Raw genomic sequence first — 19,082 nt, forward strand, 5'->3', positions numbered from 1 at the left:
TATATTGGGCACAACGAGATTTCTGTGCGAGCTTTAGGTAACCGGGCGTAATGTCAATTAGCAGTTTTACCTATCCTATCTTATTCTACGAATGAACATTCCACCAATAGTTTAAGATAGAGCTCGTCACACTAATTTCACAACAGCTACTTATTACATCTCCAAAAATCGACAAACAAATTTAAGAATACGGGACATTGTGAAAATCAACCCTCAGATTTGGCGTTCGTTTACATGTATACAAGGAATGTAAACATTTAAGAAATAGTTATGATTTAGCGATTTTTTGTTTTTCTTTGGCCTTTGATATCAACATATATGTCACAGAGTGAGTACAAGATATATGTTTTTTTAGTGGTGGGTGTTTTAATAATGTGGATTTTAGTGACAGAGACTGTCATACCTCTGAGCAGGGTATTAGTTTGTGCTGTCCGTCATCCCAATATCATATGTTGACGTCATCCTTATCACTTTTCAATTAAAAAGTTGTTAAGTTTCTTTATTTATTTTAACATTTTGTACATAATGTGTAAAAATAAATATGAGCTTACTGTAATCATATAAATTTTACTTATGACGGACTTTATTTACTAGCATTACATACAATCTTAAACAAAACAACAATAAGCAATGCAACTATTTATCTAAATTTAAATTGAAATAAGACTTTAATAAGCCTACTAATTCTTTTACAGAATATCACATCAAAAACTGAATTGAAAAATAACATGATTAATCGGGATCACTGTATTCTTTTGAATATTGCATACTGTTTAGGCTCAATTTTATCACAATTTTAATTTTCATTTTCACTGCTTCCGAGGAATCAACATGTTTCCAGATTTTTGTTTTGTGTGGCATCTCTTTCAAAGCTGAGTCTGTCATTTTCACTTTTCTTTTAAAATTGTGTTTTCCAGTGTTGAGAGCGAGATCCCCCGTCTTTTCTGAATTTTATGTCTTTAATTACCTTTATATTTGGGCAGATCTTAGGAATATTTTCAAAAATACAATATACTTATCTATACTGAATCAGATATTGCCTTGCCTGTGCAAACCATCTATTTAGGAATTATTATTTTCAAGGCATTTATTGTCATCTCTCATTTATTAAAATGATATTTAGCTCATTTAAAGTTGTATTCGATTTGTTTGATAGGTTCAGCACTCAACGAATGTGGTCAATGCATTTGTTGTAAAAATGGAAGAACACGGTGTCAGGACTATATGAATTATAGTCATTACTGTCTGGACGGTTGTATTGATGGCTATTATGGTAAGGAATGTACACACAAATGTTGCAATAATTGTCTGATTAGTACTGATCAAAATAAATGTCAAAAATGTGAGGACGGATATTATGTATATGGTGGCTGGTGTTACAAGTGTTCTGAAAACTGTAAGTCATGTTCATCATCCTCTGATTGTCAGGAATGCAACAATGGCTTTTTTATAGATTCGTATTTGAGTTTCGGAGGATATACAATGTATTGTAAGAAGTGTAAAAGTGTTTGTAAGTCTTGCACTAACGGAAATACGTGCTCTGAATGTCACGATGGCTATTATTTACAAAATAGCAATTGGTATTGCTATAAATGCCCAGATAAATGTACATCTTGTTACGCGAATCGTCAATGTACTAATTGTATACAGGGTCATTACGGATACTCCTGTGAAAATAGTTGTAATGTTGGCTGCCAAAATGGCTATTGTAATGCTCGTACAGGATATTGTAAATGTAAAACAGGTTTTATTGGTGTCAAATGCGACAAATGTATCACTGGATACGCAGGAGACAAGTGTAATAAGTGTGAAATTGGAAAATATGGTCAATATTGTAAAATCAGCTGCCCTGAAGGTTGTGCAACCAATCAGTGTTATCGTAATGGTAATTGTTACAGTTGCACAATTGGAAGACATGGAAATAAATGTACGGAATCATGTCCTGAAGGTTGTGCAAACAATAAGTGTTATCGTGATGGTAATTGTAACAGTTGTACAACTGGAAGATATGGAAATAAATGTATGGAATCATGCCCTGAAGGTTGTGCAACCAATCAGTGTTATCGTAATGGTTATTGTTACAGTTGTACAACTGGAAGATATGGAAATAAATGTATGGAATCATGTCCGAAGAATTGCCTGCATCATAATTGTAATTACAAAGGAGAATGCAACACATGCAATGATGGTTTCGTTGGAGACAAATGCGATAAATGTGGAGTTGGAAAATATGGCCAACAATGTAATATCGATTGTCCTACTGGTTGTGCTAATAACAATTGTTCCGATTTTGGCTTATGCTACAGCTGTAAACCTGGTAGGTATGGAATTGATTGCTCCGACTTATGTTCAAACGGTTGTGACTCAGACATCTGCACTAACAATGGAGACTGTTTCAGCTGTAAGAACGGGTTTCAGGGAAAGAAATGTGATAAATGTATCGACGGAAAATTTGGGGATATTTGCGATCAAAACTGTTTGTCTAAATGTATAGCATGTGTCTCGTTGACAAGTTGTTCCGCTTGTATTGAAAGACACTGGGGCAAAACTTGTCAACAATGTCCCACAAACTGCTTGAATTGTTCCTCAATGAGCACTTGCTCATCCTGTGAAAATGGCTTTCATGGACAAACATGCAATGAACAATGCAATGCTAACTGTTTTGGTAATCAATGTGATCGAAAGACTGGATATTGCAGCAAAGAATGCGTAGCTGGTTTTTATGGGAACTTTTGCACATTGAAATGTAGCTCTAACTGTCTAAATACTTCTTGTGGTAGAAAATATGGTGACTGCCTACATGGATGCAAGACAGGATACAACGGGACACAGTGCGCTCAGTGTAAGTTTTTAAATTATTGAAAACATTGTAAGTTATCACTATGAAATATAGTATTTAGTTACATTAGTTGACGAACTCATAATCAACATTTACCATATAATTTATAATAAACCAATTTGATTAAATTAACTGTAAATAATGCCCCACTGTTAGATCTAACCTTGACAAATACGAAGTAATTTCTAGTAAACTTTCACACAGCCACTCATCGGCGAGCTTACATAATTTGTGCCTTCTTATTTTAAACCTGGAAAACCAACACTGAGTAGGTAATTTTCGAGAACAAACAAAGCGTTGTCCAGATAGCCGGCAGATAAACTGGCAAAACAATCTTGCCCATTAAAAATGGACTTTATTATATCAAGTTACTTTGTTACAATTACTTTAAACATTTTCTTCTAATAAAAATCAACAATTGTTTAACTTCCACGGATAACGGTATTTTGATACTTCTTCTGATTCCTTTGTAAATTTGATTGCATGGCTAAAAGAGCTTTCTCGGGAAATCTGAATTATAAAGAAGGCAAATTATAAACGGTCGTCAAATCTGCATAAAAGAAATAAGTAGATACGAACTTTTGTCAGATTGTTTTATGAACATAATTAACGGCAAGCTATCATTTTGAATGACATAGTTTATATTTTGACTTCAGTAATAATAAATACTCAAAAGAAATGGAGATATTTGTTTGGAGTAACAATAGTATGGCTTGAATTTAAAATAGATAAGAATGAATTACGCACTTTCTCTTATATAAGAAATAATATCGATCATGTAAAAGGTATACGCCGATTGGAGTTCTTATGCGTAATAGCAGTAGACTCAAGTGGGTTTGTTTTTGCATTGAAACTGCAACAAAAGTGTTAGTCACCAAACACCATTCAGATTGATTTAATTTCGATCATAACATGACCACGAAAACACTAAATATGGGATATCACTATCGCTATTTTTCTACTGCTAATGTTCGTATCATCTTATCAAATTTACAATCAATGAAAAAAAGCATAATGATATACCATAATGATATACTTCAATAGGTTGTTCACCTAGTGCCAGATAAACCCATCATTGAGGCGTCTTTTAAAAATGAGTTGCGTGCATATGATGTGATTTCGTAAAATACATTTTATCGTTTGAAACAGATAGAATAAACTGTGTCTGGATGCTTTTAAGATTGAGTTGATAAAAATCATGAAAGGAAAGAAAAATATCATAAAATTACTTAAGTATTGATGCCGATATTTTTCGATGTTATTATTGTAGTGAGAATATTATAAAAGAAGCAGTAGGTTATTAAAGGTTATTTTATAAAAAACGATACAAGCTTTTTAACAACTGTAAATCTTTGATAAAACTTGAAACAAATTGCGTGCGAGACAAAAAGTGTTCTATGTTTATTCTATTATTTATTATAATATTTTGTTTACTTTTTGTATATCCTAGCTCTAGAATTGCTAAAGGAAGACGATAACAACACGAGTTTTGTAATTGAAGCATCAGTTGGTGCTGGTGCACTTGTAATGGTTGTTATTCTACTGATTGCTTTTGTTCTACTGATAAAAAAGTAAGTTGTGTACATGGATATTATTTTAATAACATAATTTGTAAATACCATTAAAAGTATTGTAAGTTTAAGGAATGAAATATTTTAACATACCTTACTCCGTTAAGCATGTTAAGTTTGTAGAACTAATTGCTTTTCTATTGTTTTAAGAAAATCTAAGTTCAAAACAGTAAATGTTTCTTTCATGTGTGTTGTATTCTACATGTCATAGCTATATGTTTATATTCATTAAAAATAATACAAATAAGCAGTTCAATAATAATACTCAACAAACTAAATGTATTATAATTATCATTATAAACACCTTTATTATCTTATTAAAATAATGGTTGATTTCCCGACGATGAAATTGAAATAGTGTTTAAATTAAATTTATTAGACCTTTAATTCTCATTAGCAAAAGGTTTATTTCTCATTAGCAAGCTACTTATCAAAATGAAATGATAAAAATATAAGGGTCTATGGACAAAAACTGAAAATTACGATAAGTTTGACTAAGTAAATCTTTCGTTAGTCAATCTGCCTCTCCTTCAGTACGGACCCATAATGATGAAACTTGCCATTCATATACAGAAATCAAAGTGCTTGTACCGGAAAAAGGCAATTGCATAATTGCTGTCACAAAGAGCCAAACATTATTATGTTGCACCAAGAAATTTCTAAATTTCTAATTTCTCTATATCAGAATTTTATGCGGCTTGGGTAGTGACCAAAGACATGTATAAGATTTCATGAAATATTTTCAGTATTCTTTCGAAAACAGATGATATATGTTAAAGTTTCAAATGAGTACCACCAGGTTGTCCTTCTCTAAAGGACATTTTCAGTCTAAATCTAGATTTAAAATCATAGGGTTCATAAAGTGACTTCTAATTATCGTTCTGAAAATGTATGCTACATACTAAAACTTTACAAATTTAACTGTTCCGAATTCACATAGGGTTATTAATATTAATCAGTCAAAATTAATTTCAGAGTTATAGTCCTTTAATAATGACCTCTATTTATAGTCATGCAGACATGCATTAAGACTAGAGTAAAAAGAAATATTTTCCTTCACAAAGGGCTATAAGTCAGTAAAACCAACGTTAGAGTTTCGGGTTTTGGATCAATTTTCGCGTGGTAAGTGACCTCCAATTATAATACCGAAGACATGAATTTAGTTTTAAATGAAAACCATCAATACAAATGATCATCTTCAATAATATTATATAGAAACTTCAAGTTGGTATATGGTTCAAAATGGGACGTAATGCTGTCCAAAACCATAGCAGAATCAATTGCTTTGAGACTCAAAGACATTTTTGTGAAGTTACAAGCAAGTATTTATGTGGTTCAAATATGACGATGTATAAGATGTTGCACCCAATCTTTTAGCCAAGTGATATGCCAAGGTGAAAACTGAGACAAAGAGGAGTAGGATAAGGCCACTTTTCTTCAAATAGTTGAGCAAAATGTTTTATCATGCTCCAGTCTTTTTAACAGTGACATGACACTTTATTTGTTCAATTTTTTCGTCACACATGCATTTAGATAGAAAGTAAAACGTTCCTCAAGAATAAGTGGCATTAAGCTGAAAATAATGGGACATTTAAAATAATTGTGGCGGTACAGGCTACACATTTTTTGGTGACTATAAAGTAGGATTTGAACACTCAGGTAGGGGAAATGTTCAAGGGGGGGGGGGGAGTAAGTGTTTGTCTTTCTGTAAAAGAATAGAACTTGAATATCTTAGTTGTCAACTTGTACGGACTATATTTGTCTAGAAAATTATAGTGTTACCCGATTTTGTGATAAAAATAATCAAAGAAACTTGTATGTACAACGACTGATACGCCTTACAGACCGGATACATTGCTCTCTTTTAGATTTGTGTTGTTGTTTGTTTGTTGTGTTTTGTTTGTTGTTTGTTGTCGTTGTTGACACTTTTGTGTAATGAGCCAATCTCTGAAATTGGCTTATTGTTTACATGTATTAACCGGAATTAATAAGAAAGAACCTGGTTCCACGGTTTTCTATAATACACACTTACACAGTAAACACTTCTTTTAAGTTATTCGTTTTAAATGCGTTTACACATGCGTTATATTTTGCAAATAAAAGACATTGAATCACAGTCATATATCAAACACATTTTAGATGACACTAATCCTATATTCTCATTGATTGACACAATTTTGTAAACTGCACGCCGATTATACTTTCATTTTTAAAATAGGTAACATACTTAAAATTAATTATTTAACGGCATTTCGAAAGCCGTCATATTTTTCTTGCAATAGAAATGATACCATTTACTGTAATGCTTTGCTTGACATTGTTCAATTTAGTGGGCTTTATTTATTACGAAATTATAATATCAAACTCATTTTACTAAGAATTCTAAGTTTCATATATCACATTAACGATTTGCTGGTTATCATTGTTTGAAATATTTTAATATCATGAAATTTGCAAGATAAGTATTTAAAGGAAGAACTATATCTTGATAAAATCTAGGCGTCAAAGAAAAAGCAAAGAAAAAGAAGGAATTAAAACAGAGGATGAAACGATGACGTACAGTGTGATAAATGATACTAACATCACGGCTGAAAACAATCGTACTGATGATATTGAAACAGATAGAGAAAATACTACTTACAACGTAATTCAAGATTCTGATTTGTCTACGGGTAATTCTCTTTCTTAACCGTGCTATTATTTAATATAAGTTTGTTCAAAAAAACATTAACAATGACGTTAAATTTATTTTTTAATAACAATATGATGATAGTATCTATCATATGTCGCAGTTCGGATAGGAATATCCGTGGAACGTACCCATCAATTTGCCGGTGACCAGGCTGATCATGGAAATAAATGTCATTTCATCAGTAACTACACACTTTAAGTAGCGTGTGAGTTTACAGGCATAGTGACAGTACTACAGGGGATTTAGATTGAGATTATTTACGAGATTGTATAAGCAGTCAGGCATTGCAATAGTTTAATGTCAATGTAAATGAGTGAAATTAATCATTCGTGTGAGTTTTTGGCTATTTTACAACCACATTTGACCAGTCAAGGATTTGTGCAAGACAATATAATGACCTAAGGTTTAGAGATTCAGTTGTGTAGCTAAGCCGAAATAGATAGTATAAACAGTTCCACGGTTTACGTAATCCTTAGATGCTGAAATTATGCATAGAACACTGGAATATGATAGTTCACTGTTTACGTAACCAGCATATAACAGTTTGACAAATATTTAGAACTGTTATTAGAACGTGGCGCTCTTTCAAAGGTTTTTATAAAAGGTTTTTATAAAAACAACAGAAATTTTCATATTTCATCTTCATGGCCATTGGCGTATTGCTCAAAATCATAGGTCTCGGTTTTCAACGACGAAATATTGCCTGTTTATTGTTGATCATTTTTCAACGGGGTCATTTTTTAACGTGTTGATGGGTCATAATATAATAGGCAAGGATCCATTTTCAACGTCGAAAATTGGTCAATTATCAGTTGAAAAGGACTTGTTGGTCTTTTTCAACGACAAAATGCAATGTGTTCCTTTTATTTAAAATAACTTGCTGTCAACTTTATAATGATATATTTTCAAAAGATTACAAAATATTTTAGATAACATATATGCCAAGCCTATCAAACCTAAGAGAAAAACAGCGGCAGTAAAATCATTTAACAGAAATTCAACCGAAGTAACAGTAAATAATCCTACCTACAAGAAATCAGAAACCAGTCAAACAGAAACGGTTAAGAAGGTCAAAAACAGTAAACCTCCCATTGCGTCTAAACCTGCCCAAATGTATGACAACAATGTAATTCCAAAACCAAGTGCTATGCAACCGACATCACACATATCACACATTGAAAATGATGCCGCTCTAGAAATAGAGGAGGATATTGACTGCTTGTCTAGCAGATCTAAATCAGTAAGCAGTTTCTTTATTGTATCTTTATATAAATATAAGTTGATACGTATTGATAAGGTTTTCTACATTCCGAAGTGTTTTCGTGACCATACAGTGTAGTGGTTTTAGCATCAGTTATAAGTTTTATTATTATTTATGTTGCTCTATTTCTAACATCATTCCTATTCTTTATTGTCATTCAATCAAATTATTTTTAATTATTGATATCAATATCAAACTACTTGGTTGATAAAAGTAATGATTGAAATAATTATTTGCATGTTGTATTTGAAACATGAGTATAAAATATTTTGTCAATTGTAGGTATTCATAGAAGAACAAAAGGCAGCAGAACTTGAAAATGCAGACACATACTACAATGTGGCAGCTGTTATAAAGAGGAAAATAATTCTCGATAAACTACCTGACTTTGTTGCCAAGAAGACAAAGAAAGATTTTGTTGATGAGTTTCAGGTACTTATGCATTAGCCATTATAACTAACCTTTGATAAATTTAAATTTATAGATAGTCTGTATATTAGATATGCCTGATAAAAGATGTAGATATATAATGATATGTGACTGTAGTAAAATGTTGGCAGTGTATGCTGTATTGTGTTTTTCAGGCTTTACCAGCCATGTTGATCAAGCCATACGTTGACTCCCAGAAAAGGGAAAACCGCTCTAAAAATCGCTACAAAGGGATTTATCCATGTGAGTTTTAAAGCTACCCCCTTGTATTATATACCATTAGGTCTTTATCAAAATAGATATGTTTTCTGTCTATTGGTGCTACTAAGATCATCCAGTAATTTTGGTTTCTGAGGATAAATATTTCAAAATGCACTTTGTTATTCATTTTCGAAAAAAGACAAATTAATAAAACACATTATACGTGTTAAAAGTCAAGAAATGTTGGGGTAAATATTCTTTTTGGAAGTCGTTTCGCTTCTTTTTGTTAACATTTGTAGTTATGTTACAAAATGTATGTTATTTGTTAAGAATTTAAGTTATTATATAGATCTATATTTTAAATATGATATTGTTTTCAGATGATGATACCCGTGTTGTTTTGAAGGAAGGTGACTCAGACTATATTAACGCCAGCTACATAGATGTAAGTTGATCAATGGTATTATGACTATAAACGGATTAATATTCTAATTGGAACTAGTTTTCACCTTATCGAGAAGCATTGAACTGAGTGAACTGAGTGAACAACACATATTTAAAATGAATAGAATTGAATATTTCATATTGCATTAATGTTATTATATTTTTACAGGGATACAACAAGAATAAAGCGTACATTGCTTCGATTGGTATGTTATTTTATTTATCTACAATACTGTACGGTTGACTTTGTTACTTAATATATGTAGCAGTATTTCCAGATTATTATAATATGTATTCTGATAAGCATTAAGGTGTCTGTATCCTGTTTAGTACGTATTTTAGAGTAACAAATATATTAAATGTAACGAGTTTCGCAACTTTTTTAAACTATGTTTTAAACAAAAATGTTCTAGGTAAACAATTGTCAGAACCTGCCAGCTCATCCTATTGCATATATTTCTTCTAAGATAGTTATCATGATGAGCATACATGCCATAAATGTCCTTTGTATTATTATTACAATTTATTGAAATTTAATTTAAGGTCAGGGATAATCTAACTTAACAAATTTATCCTGTTTCAAGTGTTCAAATTAGTTTAGTATTAATGTCGTAAATGTCCCGTATAACCATGTATAGAGTGGCAATGTTTTACTGATATGTAGACTGATATACTGTGATATTTTATGTTATTGTTTATTACAATTATTATACATTTTTAAATATCGCAAGTGAAAACTGAATCATAGTTGATAGTTTTGTCATCGTCATTGAAGTAAAGCCCATTTAATATACAAAATTTTAAAAATGTGTCTAAATAGATATTTGTACACAATAGGTCCGACCTATAAATACATGGGCGATATGTCAGCGTTTTGGATAATGGTTTGGCAGGAAAATGTCGGAAAAATTGTTATGTTGACAAACCTTGAGGAAGGCGGAGTGAGTTTTCGGGTTTTGACTTCTTATCAATTATATTCCGATTACTTTGTCTAGTATTATAAATAAGTTACTATTGTAAAATAAGTATTAATATGTAATACATTTCTCGACAAAACGACACTCAAATTTATTTGATAGATAATTGAATAAATGAAAAGAAAGTTTTTGCAAGATTAAAAAGATCAATTTTAGATAAAATTATCTTTAAATGATTGAAAGTATACAATGTTTTAAATATTGATTTGATTATAATCACAACTTTCTCTCTTGTTAGGTACCAAAATGTGATCTGTATTGGCCAGAGAAAGATTTCAGTCTCATGTTTGCTAACATACAAGTCACGTGTCATACTGAAGAGAACTACGCCGACTATACTTTCAGATCATTTTCTGTTCAAAAGGTAAATCACGATTACACAATTACATAATACACCGACAATGTAGTCCTTCTATAGAATAATTCGATTGAAAGACCCATTGTGCCCAGTAAACGTTATTATTATCATTATTATTATAATAATAATAATAATTATTATTATTATTATTATTATTATTATTATTTGGATAAGCATTTTACTTTTAGTGTTGCTGTTTTAGTCTCCAACAAATAACTCATTGGCCAAGTATCTGAACCATCTTTTATGTTGCCTTTTGGTTATTTGTCCACTTATATTGATCTAGCTGAAGCTCGAATATACCAAGTAAATGGAGAGCTGTCCTACCCCTGTCACATTATGTGTTATATTATTCATAATTCTAGCACACGTTTCGTTGAACTTAAAATTTATATTTAAAATGTTATTTTACTATAACATCTTTATTTCTTACGGCATCTGTTTAATAAATCCTTGTAATATTTGTTGCTTATTTTCACCCGAATCATGTATGACAAGATTCATAACACTAGCATGAATATTTCCAGAGCTATTCCCCCTTGAATTTCTTTTTATATAAAATGTTGGTTTTTGATCTAACTTCTCTTTTTTTAAACTTTAAATTTAAGCTTTAAGTCAAGTCCCATATAATATTAAATAATAAGTCTCAATGTTCATAACTTTTATTTCAATATTTTCCGAATTATCTTTTTGTAACTTCTTTATATCTTCAGGGGTTTACTAATAACACATGTTTTATATAAAACTTATGGACTTTACAAAACAATTCTGTAGATCTATTATCCTTTTAAAATAATGTTGAAATTTCTAATATTCATACAGCAAAACTATATCACAAAATAATTAAGATTGCGTTCATAATGAAGTATGCTAAGTAGTTGTTGAAATATCTCAATATAATTTAACAATTCACACATCAACTCTATAATTTTATGCTCACTTACACAGTAGTATTTATTGCTTGATTGTATATTACATTTTGAAGACATTAACGATATTAACTGTACTTCCTTCCTCAGGATTCTATCAAAAGAGAAATAGTTCAAGTTCATTTTACTGCTTGGCCTGACAAAGGAACGCCTGATGACGTCACGAGTTTGACAGAATTTAGACAGAAGGTTAACAGTACTAAGACTAAACTAGATGGCCCTATTCTTGTACACTGCAGGTAGTATAGATATGCGAGCATTAATATGTAGGCCAACGATTGTTTAATACGTTTAGTGTGACTATATAAGGTTACTCTAATTATTTTAAAGTCATCTTTTCACTTACTGTTAGTATTCAACAGTCTTATTATTGTATTTACGAACGTTTCTGCTGTAAATATAATGTAAACGATTTGGTAAAACCACTCCATCTTTATGTATTTTGATAAAAAAACACGATTTTTACGTTGTTTTTTTTTGTTTTCAGCGCCGGAATAGGTAGAACTGGTACGTACATTGCTTTAGATAGTATAACAAATGAGGGCGAGGCCGTGGGAGAAGTTGATATATACGCATTTGTAAGGAATATGAGAGAACAGAGGGTAAACATGATACAAACAGCTGTAAGTTATCACTAGATTCATATTCTCCGTCTTCGTTAAGTGTCCGACTGAATTAACATGATGTTATTGACAAATTTCATAGAAAATAACATGATTCTGTCTTTTGGTATCAGTTTTATCAGACGAGGCTGATATTTGTGTAAAAGGCCAAGACTTGCTGAACCCATTCGCATATATCAGCTAAACCTAACAAAATTGATATCAAAAGATCGAAGCATGTTTGTCTGGTTATAATCTTACACATAAAAACAGTCAAAATTACAAAATTATTTACTTTTAAATTGCGATCTTTGAAGAAAGTGCTATTTTGTTTAAACAAAATTCTTGAAAAGACATTTCTTCGCCAATGAAAAAACAAAACAAAACAAACTTGTCATTGAAAGACAATTAGCAATTAAACTTAAGCTATACAACCACGCGTCTTGATTTCTGAACAAAATGATTTGCTCAGCTATCTGACATCATTCATTTGGTACTGAACTATTCACCATCTAACTTGACTGTAATTATAAACGAAAATTATGTAACTATTACGTCTTGAATCGAAACTTTGAAAATGCTATGAGATAAAATTTTAAAAATTAAAAGTGCTGTACAAATTAAAATTAAGCAATTGAAAATAGTCACCAGCCTGATATCAAAAATTAGTATCAGACAAGTGTTATATGGTAGTTGACATAGAAGTTGCATGTTAAAAATACAATATAAGGTAAAACTATTTTATAATAATTATTGTGATATCAAGAATTTAGTAAACAAATGAGCGTAGAATTAAATAATAATTTATTATTCATATTAGCCAGTAAATCTTTCTTTAACAATTACAGGAACAATACCAATACCTTCATAACGCGATAGTTCACACTCTGACCTTTGACAGTAAAGCTGTTGAGGCCTCAAGGTTTAATGAATATATGAAGACGCATACCGAAGATTATCTGGGAAATATGTTTGAGGTATGTTTATTCCGATATTATAAATTTTACTGGTTTGGTTTTTGCACTTCCCTCCTTTTAAAGACACAAAGTGTAAGCGCAATATGTTTCAATGAACCCCTTTTCGAAAACAGTTGATAATTTCATTTTCTATAAGCAAGAGTAACGTTCTTATCAGCTGAATCACAGGCAAAAATATTGAATAAAATGGTAAATGTAATAAGCATAAGCAGCAGCTATTACAAAAGATTGATGAAATAAGGTTTTAATAAAAAAGTTTTATTTCCTGTCAAAAGATCTTTTGTCCTTTGTCCTCAAAGTTGTTGTTATGCCGACTCTAATTATTCGCTGGTTATGCTTTCTTATATTATAACCGCTGTGCTGCATCAATACATAACTTTTAGTAATTTTCTTATGTCTTATGCCAAGTTAAAAAGACATGCCTTTGTTTCAGTAGAATATGTGCACTAAGCATGTTTTAAACTTGTTCTATAATAGCCATAAAATACTTAAAAACAATGCACGCAATCATGTTAACCTTAAAAAGCATAACATAACATAAAATAAAAATTAAAACTCACTTATAAATAATCTTTTGAATCAATGTCACGGAAGTGTCGATGGTGTGTCGCCATCGCTCCATGAAAACATCTGTGATGGAACCCAATCTTGATAACGTCATTTTAAGGGTATCCATAAGCCGATGTTAGGGGGCGTGAACAAACGCTTAATGTCTTTTTTCAGTGTGCAATTTAACCGAGCCTGCATTATTTTGGTTTGCATTGTTTAGCCTGTGAGATTTCCTAGTTTACAAAATTATTAAGAATAGAAACTTAAAAATGTTATGTAGTAAATGACTTTTTGTCTACAAAAGAAAACAAAATAGTGTGTGAATCATTTATTTAGTTTTGATTATGTTATCTAATGAAATCATGTTATTTGATTTCTATTACTAGCTATGTACAATTTAAACAAGCATTTGTTTCTCTAAACTGTTTCTTTGTTGATATAGAAGCTTCAAGCGTCTGTTGAACAAAGAACGGATGATGAACAGGAAGATGTTAAACGAAACAAAACTTTAGTAAATAAGAACAGAAACGGTGCTGATATCCCAGGTAAGGCAGCAGGAATATGACTTTTGTTTTTTATTATGTATTACAGTACATTTGATATAATGTTTATTTATATAAGTTATCAGTACGATGCTAATATTGATTAAAGGAACAGTTTAAACGTGTACTTACATGTACTTATATGTTGTAGGAGATCGTAACAGACCTCGGCTATTCATGGCTAAAACTCAAGGTCAATCAGATTACATTAATGCAGTGTACGTAAATGTAAGTATTTTTTGTGTTTAATGCTATGAGTAGTATTTAGTCATTTATAAATGTAAAAGAGATAAAAGATTAAAGATAAAAGCTAACATTCAGGAAAAATCTTTTTTCCATTGTAATAAAGTTCTCTGGCACTTGATACAGTAAATTTTACAAGGATAGGATTCTCGATGTGCGGAAGCGTCGGATGTTTAGTTAAATCCACGTGAATTAAATGCAAGCAATTTATATGAAGATAACCCTATAAATACCATAATATGATTGTTATTTAAATATTAATTTTATATTCTACCATAACGTTAGGCATAATGGATCCGACTCGAGGTAAATACAGCTTTCTTTCTGTCGAGTATACATATGGTACATGTCTTAAATATAAAAACATGTATATGGTCAAACTATTTCGTAAGTGAACTCTGTGTACAATTTCAAATACGGTAAGATATATCACATTGCATGAGAAAGAAAATAACCTCTGTAAACACATGTCAGGAAATGAATCAATTCTGGAAGCATCTTTTTTACGCTCTCTATTTGATAAACGATGTTTAATCCGTCTTCAAGCTAATCTTACTCATTTGCCATTACAGAGTTTCAAAAACGTGAATCGTTTCCTGATAGCACAAACTCCTTTACCAGACACGGTTGAGGACTTTCTTACATTAATTGTTCAAGAAAAAGTTTCATGCGTCATCAGTATGGAAACAATGTCGTCAGCAAATAAGGTTGATATGAATTTTCCCACTCTTATGTTTAATAAGTAATTGTTATTGTAAAGTTTGAAGTTTTTTATTATAAATATTAAATATGTTTATGCATTTTAATTGAAATCACGCCGAAGCACATAAATTGTAAATATAGTGTTTGTTTATGTACAAAGATTTGTTTGTGATTTATTCTGATGTTCTGCTATAACTCAGACAAGATAATAGCCTCATCTACTTCTTTGTTCATATGAATACAAAAGCATCGTGGTCATGTGTTTGTTTATTTTGATATATCTATAAAAGAAAAGTTATTACATAATTGGACATCTCTCGTAATGTTGCAATTCATTCATATAACTCTGTACAATTTCCGGTAATTTAATTCAGGACGCTGGAATTTACTGCCCTGCGGATAACCAAACGTTAAGGAAAGGGGCCTTTACGATAAAAACTGAACGAGGAGATGGGACAGACCAATATCAGTTAAAGAAAATGAAAATATCCTATAAAAGCAAAGTATGGAGTTTTCATAAAAATCGAGTTTTGCATATACATGGTCAATATGGGTCAATAAGGGAAGCAGTGACCTAGGGGTTAAGGTGTCTGCCTCTCAACCAAGAGATCATGGGTTCGAGCCCTACTCGGGTCACGACCATGTTTCTCCATATGACACCAGTACTGGTTGGTTCCAGGAAGCGGACTCGAAAGTGATTAATATAAGTTGCAAGAACTTGTTTCGCAATCGAGCTTAAATAAATAGGTTTAAACCAATCTGGGTCAATAAGTTTTTTTTTATTAAATAGAAAAATGTTATAAAAGTTATGAATAATTCGTTAATACTTTATGTTAGCATAAGACTTTTTTCTTTTTGAATAGTTTTACAAAACATGTATCATGCGACTACATTTGCTGATAACCACTTCATATCCTTCTTTGCCTTGAACGTTTGGTTTCATGGATGTTTTTTTATATAATAACAACATTTAGTCTGGATCAGAAGAGATTATAGTACCACATGTTCAGTACACACAATGGGATAACAACAAGAGCATTCCGGGAGAGCCTGTCAAGTTTGTACAGTTTGTCAATGATATGGAACTAAAATTTAGCGGAACTGACACCAACCGACCAATGCTGGTCCATTGCTTGTAAGTTGACCTCAGTGAGAAAATTTGTTTTCAAAAAGTAAACTGTCAATCGTTGAATTGAAATTGTAAAAATAAAATTACATGACTTTCTTCAGTTGGGATTTTTTAGCCTTGTACAAAATACTTTGTCTAACGACAGAACATTATGTTGTTCAATATTTACACTCACAAAATTGCTCATACTTAAAAGACACATTTAGATTAACCGATGCTAGGGTTGAAGATGGTAGCTTATATTTACGTGTATGACGCTAAATATGTCCAATCAAACTTGACCTGCAGCATTTTAGCTCCACATTTTTAGTCGGTGTTACTTAACCTTTCGCTAAGATCAATTTTTCTCGGAAACTGTAAAGGCTATTCATTCCAAACTTGTTTTACATGTTTATTGCCAAAATAAGACGCTAGATAATTCTAAAAAAAAATGCAAAGTTATGCGAATTTTCCAACTAAGACCCTTACCCCTGGTTGCCCTTGTTTACCTTTTTACATAGTTGTGCAACCTTTTCTATGTTGTCTTTATTTCACTATCCAGCGCTGAGAAAAGTGGAGTGCGCTGTCAGAGGACAGTTATTGATTAATCATTTGGTGTTTCGCATTGTTTTAGATTTCAATCTTATCGGTTTTACAAATTTTGCTGATATTAAAATTTATAAAATTCTTAAACAAGATATTTAATTTGCTTACATATTTATCGTAATATGAAAATATGACACTGACAATAAAACATAGTGTAAATAATAAATATAAATATTGTTTGTGTCTGTAAACTAATTAGTTAAATTTCTTCAAATGTTTTATTTAACCTTTCAGCGTGAACATGTAGCATTTAATTTTATTCATCGCGTGTTTCAGAACTGGAGCCAAAAAAGGCGGACTATTTTGTGTTGTTTCAACTTTGTTGGAGAAAACACAAATCGACCAGGAAGTGAGTGTCGCAAACACCGTACGACAAATAAAATATAGAAGACATTTGGCTGTGCCAGATAAAGTAAGTCGGAAACAAATTGATAATATTATTTTATCACGCTATTCCTCTGTTAGTACCAATCATTATTGAGTCATTTAGAAAATGATAATTCACTAGAGAATTAATTTTATTGGACCCGTACTTTAGTAAATTTCATAATATAAAATATACGTAATACAGATTGTTTCAAACAGAAAACTATTTTAATAAATCCATATTTATCTCTAGATGTGTATATCTTAACACTTCCTTTTTAAAATATTATGTATAAAATTTACTTCCTTTGACAGTGCATTTTCTGTCATCATTGTCAACCATTCTTTTTGTAGGACCAGCAAATTTTGTCATCATTAAACTAATAATACAGTTCTTTTTTAAGACCAGTAAATTTGTTTCATCCTTGTTTACACATTCTTTTGTGAGGACAATTAAAATTTCAGTCATCATTTTAACCATTCTATTTCCAGGAACAGTACATTTTCTGCCATCATTGTGTCAACGAGTATTTACGAACATTCGATATCTACTCAAACTTTGAACTGAAGACATAGACATTCAAAGACAGTTTTTCGTGACGACAAAATCAAACAATAATTTCTTTTTGTAAATAGATGTTTGTTATTGCTGTTTAAGTTTATATTTACGATAATCGCTTCATTTACCTACATTTTATCAGAGTTCTTTACCCTTTATATTTTTTCCATCTGATCAGATTTAAACACTTTTTAAAGAGTAAGAACCTAATAAGAACCTACTTTTTACCAGCTAATGATCAGTACAATCTCTACAGAGGAATACCCTTTGGTAGACAAATATATTGCATGCTGCCAAGACGTGTTACTGAAGAAAAATCATATCCATTGTAAAGTTTTCCTTTCAAAGAATATTTCGCCACCTTAGTGCAATAACCGATAAACTGCTATTGAATTTAGAAGGGCTTGTTCCGTTATTGCACTAAGGCGTCGATATACTGGTATTTTAAAGTGGTCACTACTTTTAAAATGACAGTTCTGCTGAGGTTGGTGCTAAGAAGCGGAAAGGATTATCTTATCATTTAAACAGCTCAGGCAGGGAACATGCACGTTTTTTCCTTGTCTTTTTTGATAGAAAGGAAGTGTTGACTTCTGAATCTTTAATGTCATCATTTTGTAGATGCGTGCCCTATTATAATAAACGAATGGCGAAATACGCGATATTCACATATATAAATATACAGAGACAATGAGGGGTCTAAACAGGAGGTTCCTCATTGCTTTAACATTTCGAGGAGACAAAGAACCAACATTTGTGGGAGGCGAAAATCTGACTGAAAAAAGTTATATTCAAGAAACACACACTTAATAATAATTTGTTGTTGTTTCATTGTTTTGATAATACTGAATGTTTTACTTGACATTTTCCCTTTTTATTGAATATTTTATTACATGTCGAATTGATAAATTATGTCGAAGAAAACGAAAACATATATGTTTCTGCATATCTTGTTTTCAAAATATACAATACATTATTGATATTCCTAGAGAGTTTAAACATTTCTATTTCGGTTTAACGGTTTAACAATAGCAACTAACTATAGAGATAAGTATTTTAAATATTTTACAACACTTGAAAAACTATAGACTATTAATAGTATTTATTATAAGCATATTTTGTTTTTTTAA

General features: G+C 31.1%; 1 protein-coding gene across 1 annotated transcript in view; it reads left to right on the top strand.

Moving 5' to 3' along the window:
• Positions 1-18,876, top strand: part of LOC132753179 (uncharacterized) — a 32,213-nt gene extending 13,337 nt beyond the window's left edge. Inside the window, exons 6-25 of the mRNA XM_060743617.1 lie at positions 1,157-2,842; positions 4,290-4,410; positions 6,910-7,082; positions 8,032-8,342; positions 8,646-8,795; positions 8,948-9,035; positions 9,374-9,438; positions 9,607-9,643; positions 10,275-10,378; positions 10,653-10,778; positions 11,792-11,940; positions 12,189-12,324; positions 13,152-13,280; positions 14,272-14,374; positions 14,523-14,599; positions 15,187-15,321; positions 15,691-15,819; positions 16,291-16,451; positions 17,307-17,442; positions 17,889-18,876. Of these exons, the coding sequence (XP_060599600.1) occupies positions 1,157-2,842; positions 4,290-4,410; positions 6,910-7,082; positions 8,032-8,342; positions 8,646-8,795; positions 8,948-9,035; positions 9,374-9,438; positions 9,607-9,643; positions 10,275-10,378; positions 10,653-10,778; positions 11,792-11,940; positions 12,189-12,324; positions 13,152-13,280; positions 14,272-14,374; positions 14,523-14,599; positions 15,187-15,321; positions 15,691-15,819; positions 16,291-16,451; positions 17,307-17,442; positions 17,889-17,972 (4,100 nt within the window). The 3' untranslated portion in view covers positions 17,973-18,876. The remainder of the gene's footprint in view (positions 1-1,156; positions 2,843-4,289; positions 4,411-6,909; positions 7,083-8,031; positions 8,343-8,645; positions 8,796-8,947; positions 9,036-9,373; positions 9,439-9,606; positions 9,644-10,274; positions 10,379-10,652; positions 10,779-11,791; positions 11,941-12,188; positions 12,325-13,151; positions 13,281-14,271; positions 14,375-14,522; positions 14,600-15,186; positions 15,322-15,690; positions 15,820-16,290; positions 16,452-17,306; positions 17,443-17,888) is intronic.
• Positions 18,877-19,082: the final 206 nt, after the last annotated feature.

Source organism: Ruditapes philippinarum, unplaced genomic scaffold (genome assembly GCF_026571515.1).
Source record: "Ruditapes philippinarum isolate M1 unplaced genomic scaffold, ASM2657151v2 ctg5445_1_1_1_1, whole genome shotgun sequence".
NCBI lineage: Eukaryota > Metazoa > Mollusca > Bivalvia > Venerida > Veneridae > Ruditapes > Ruditapes philippinarum.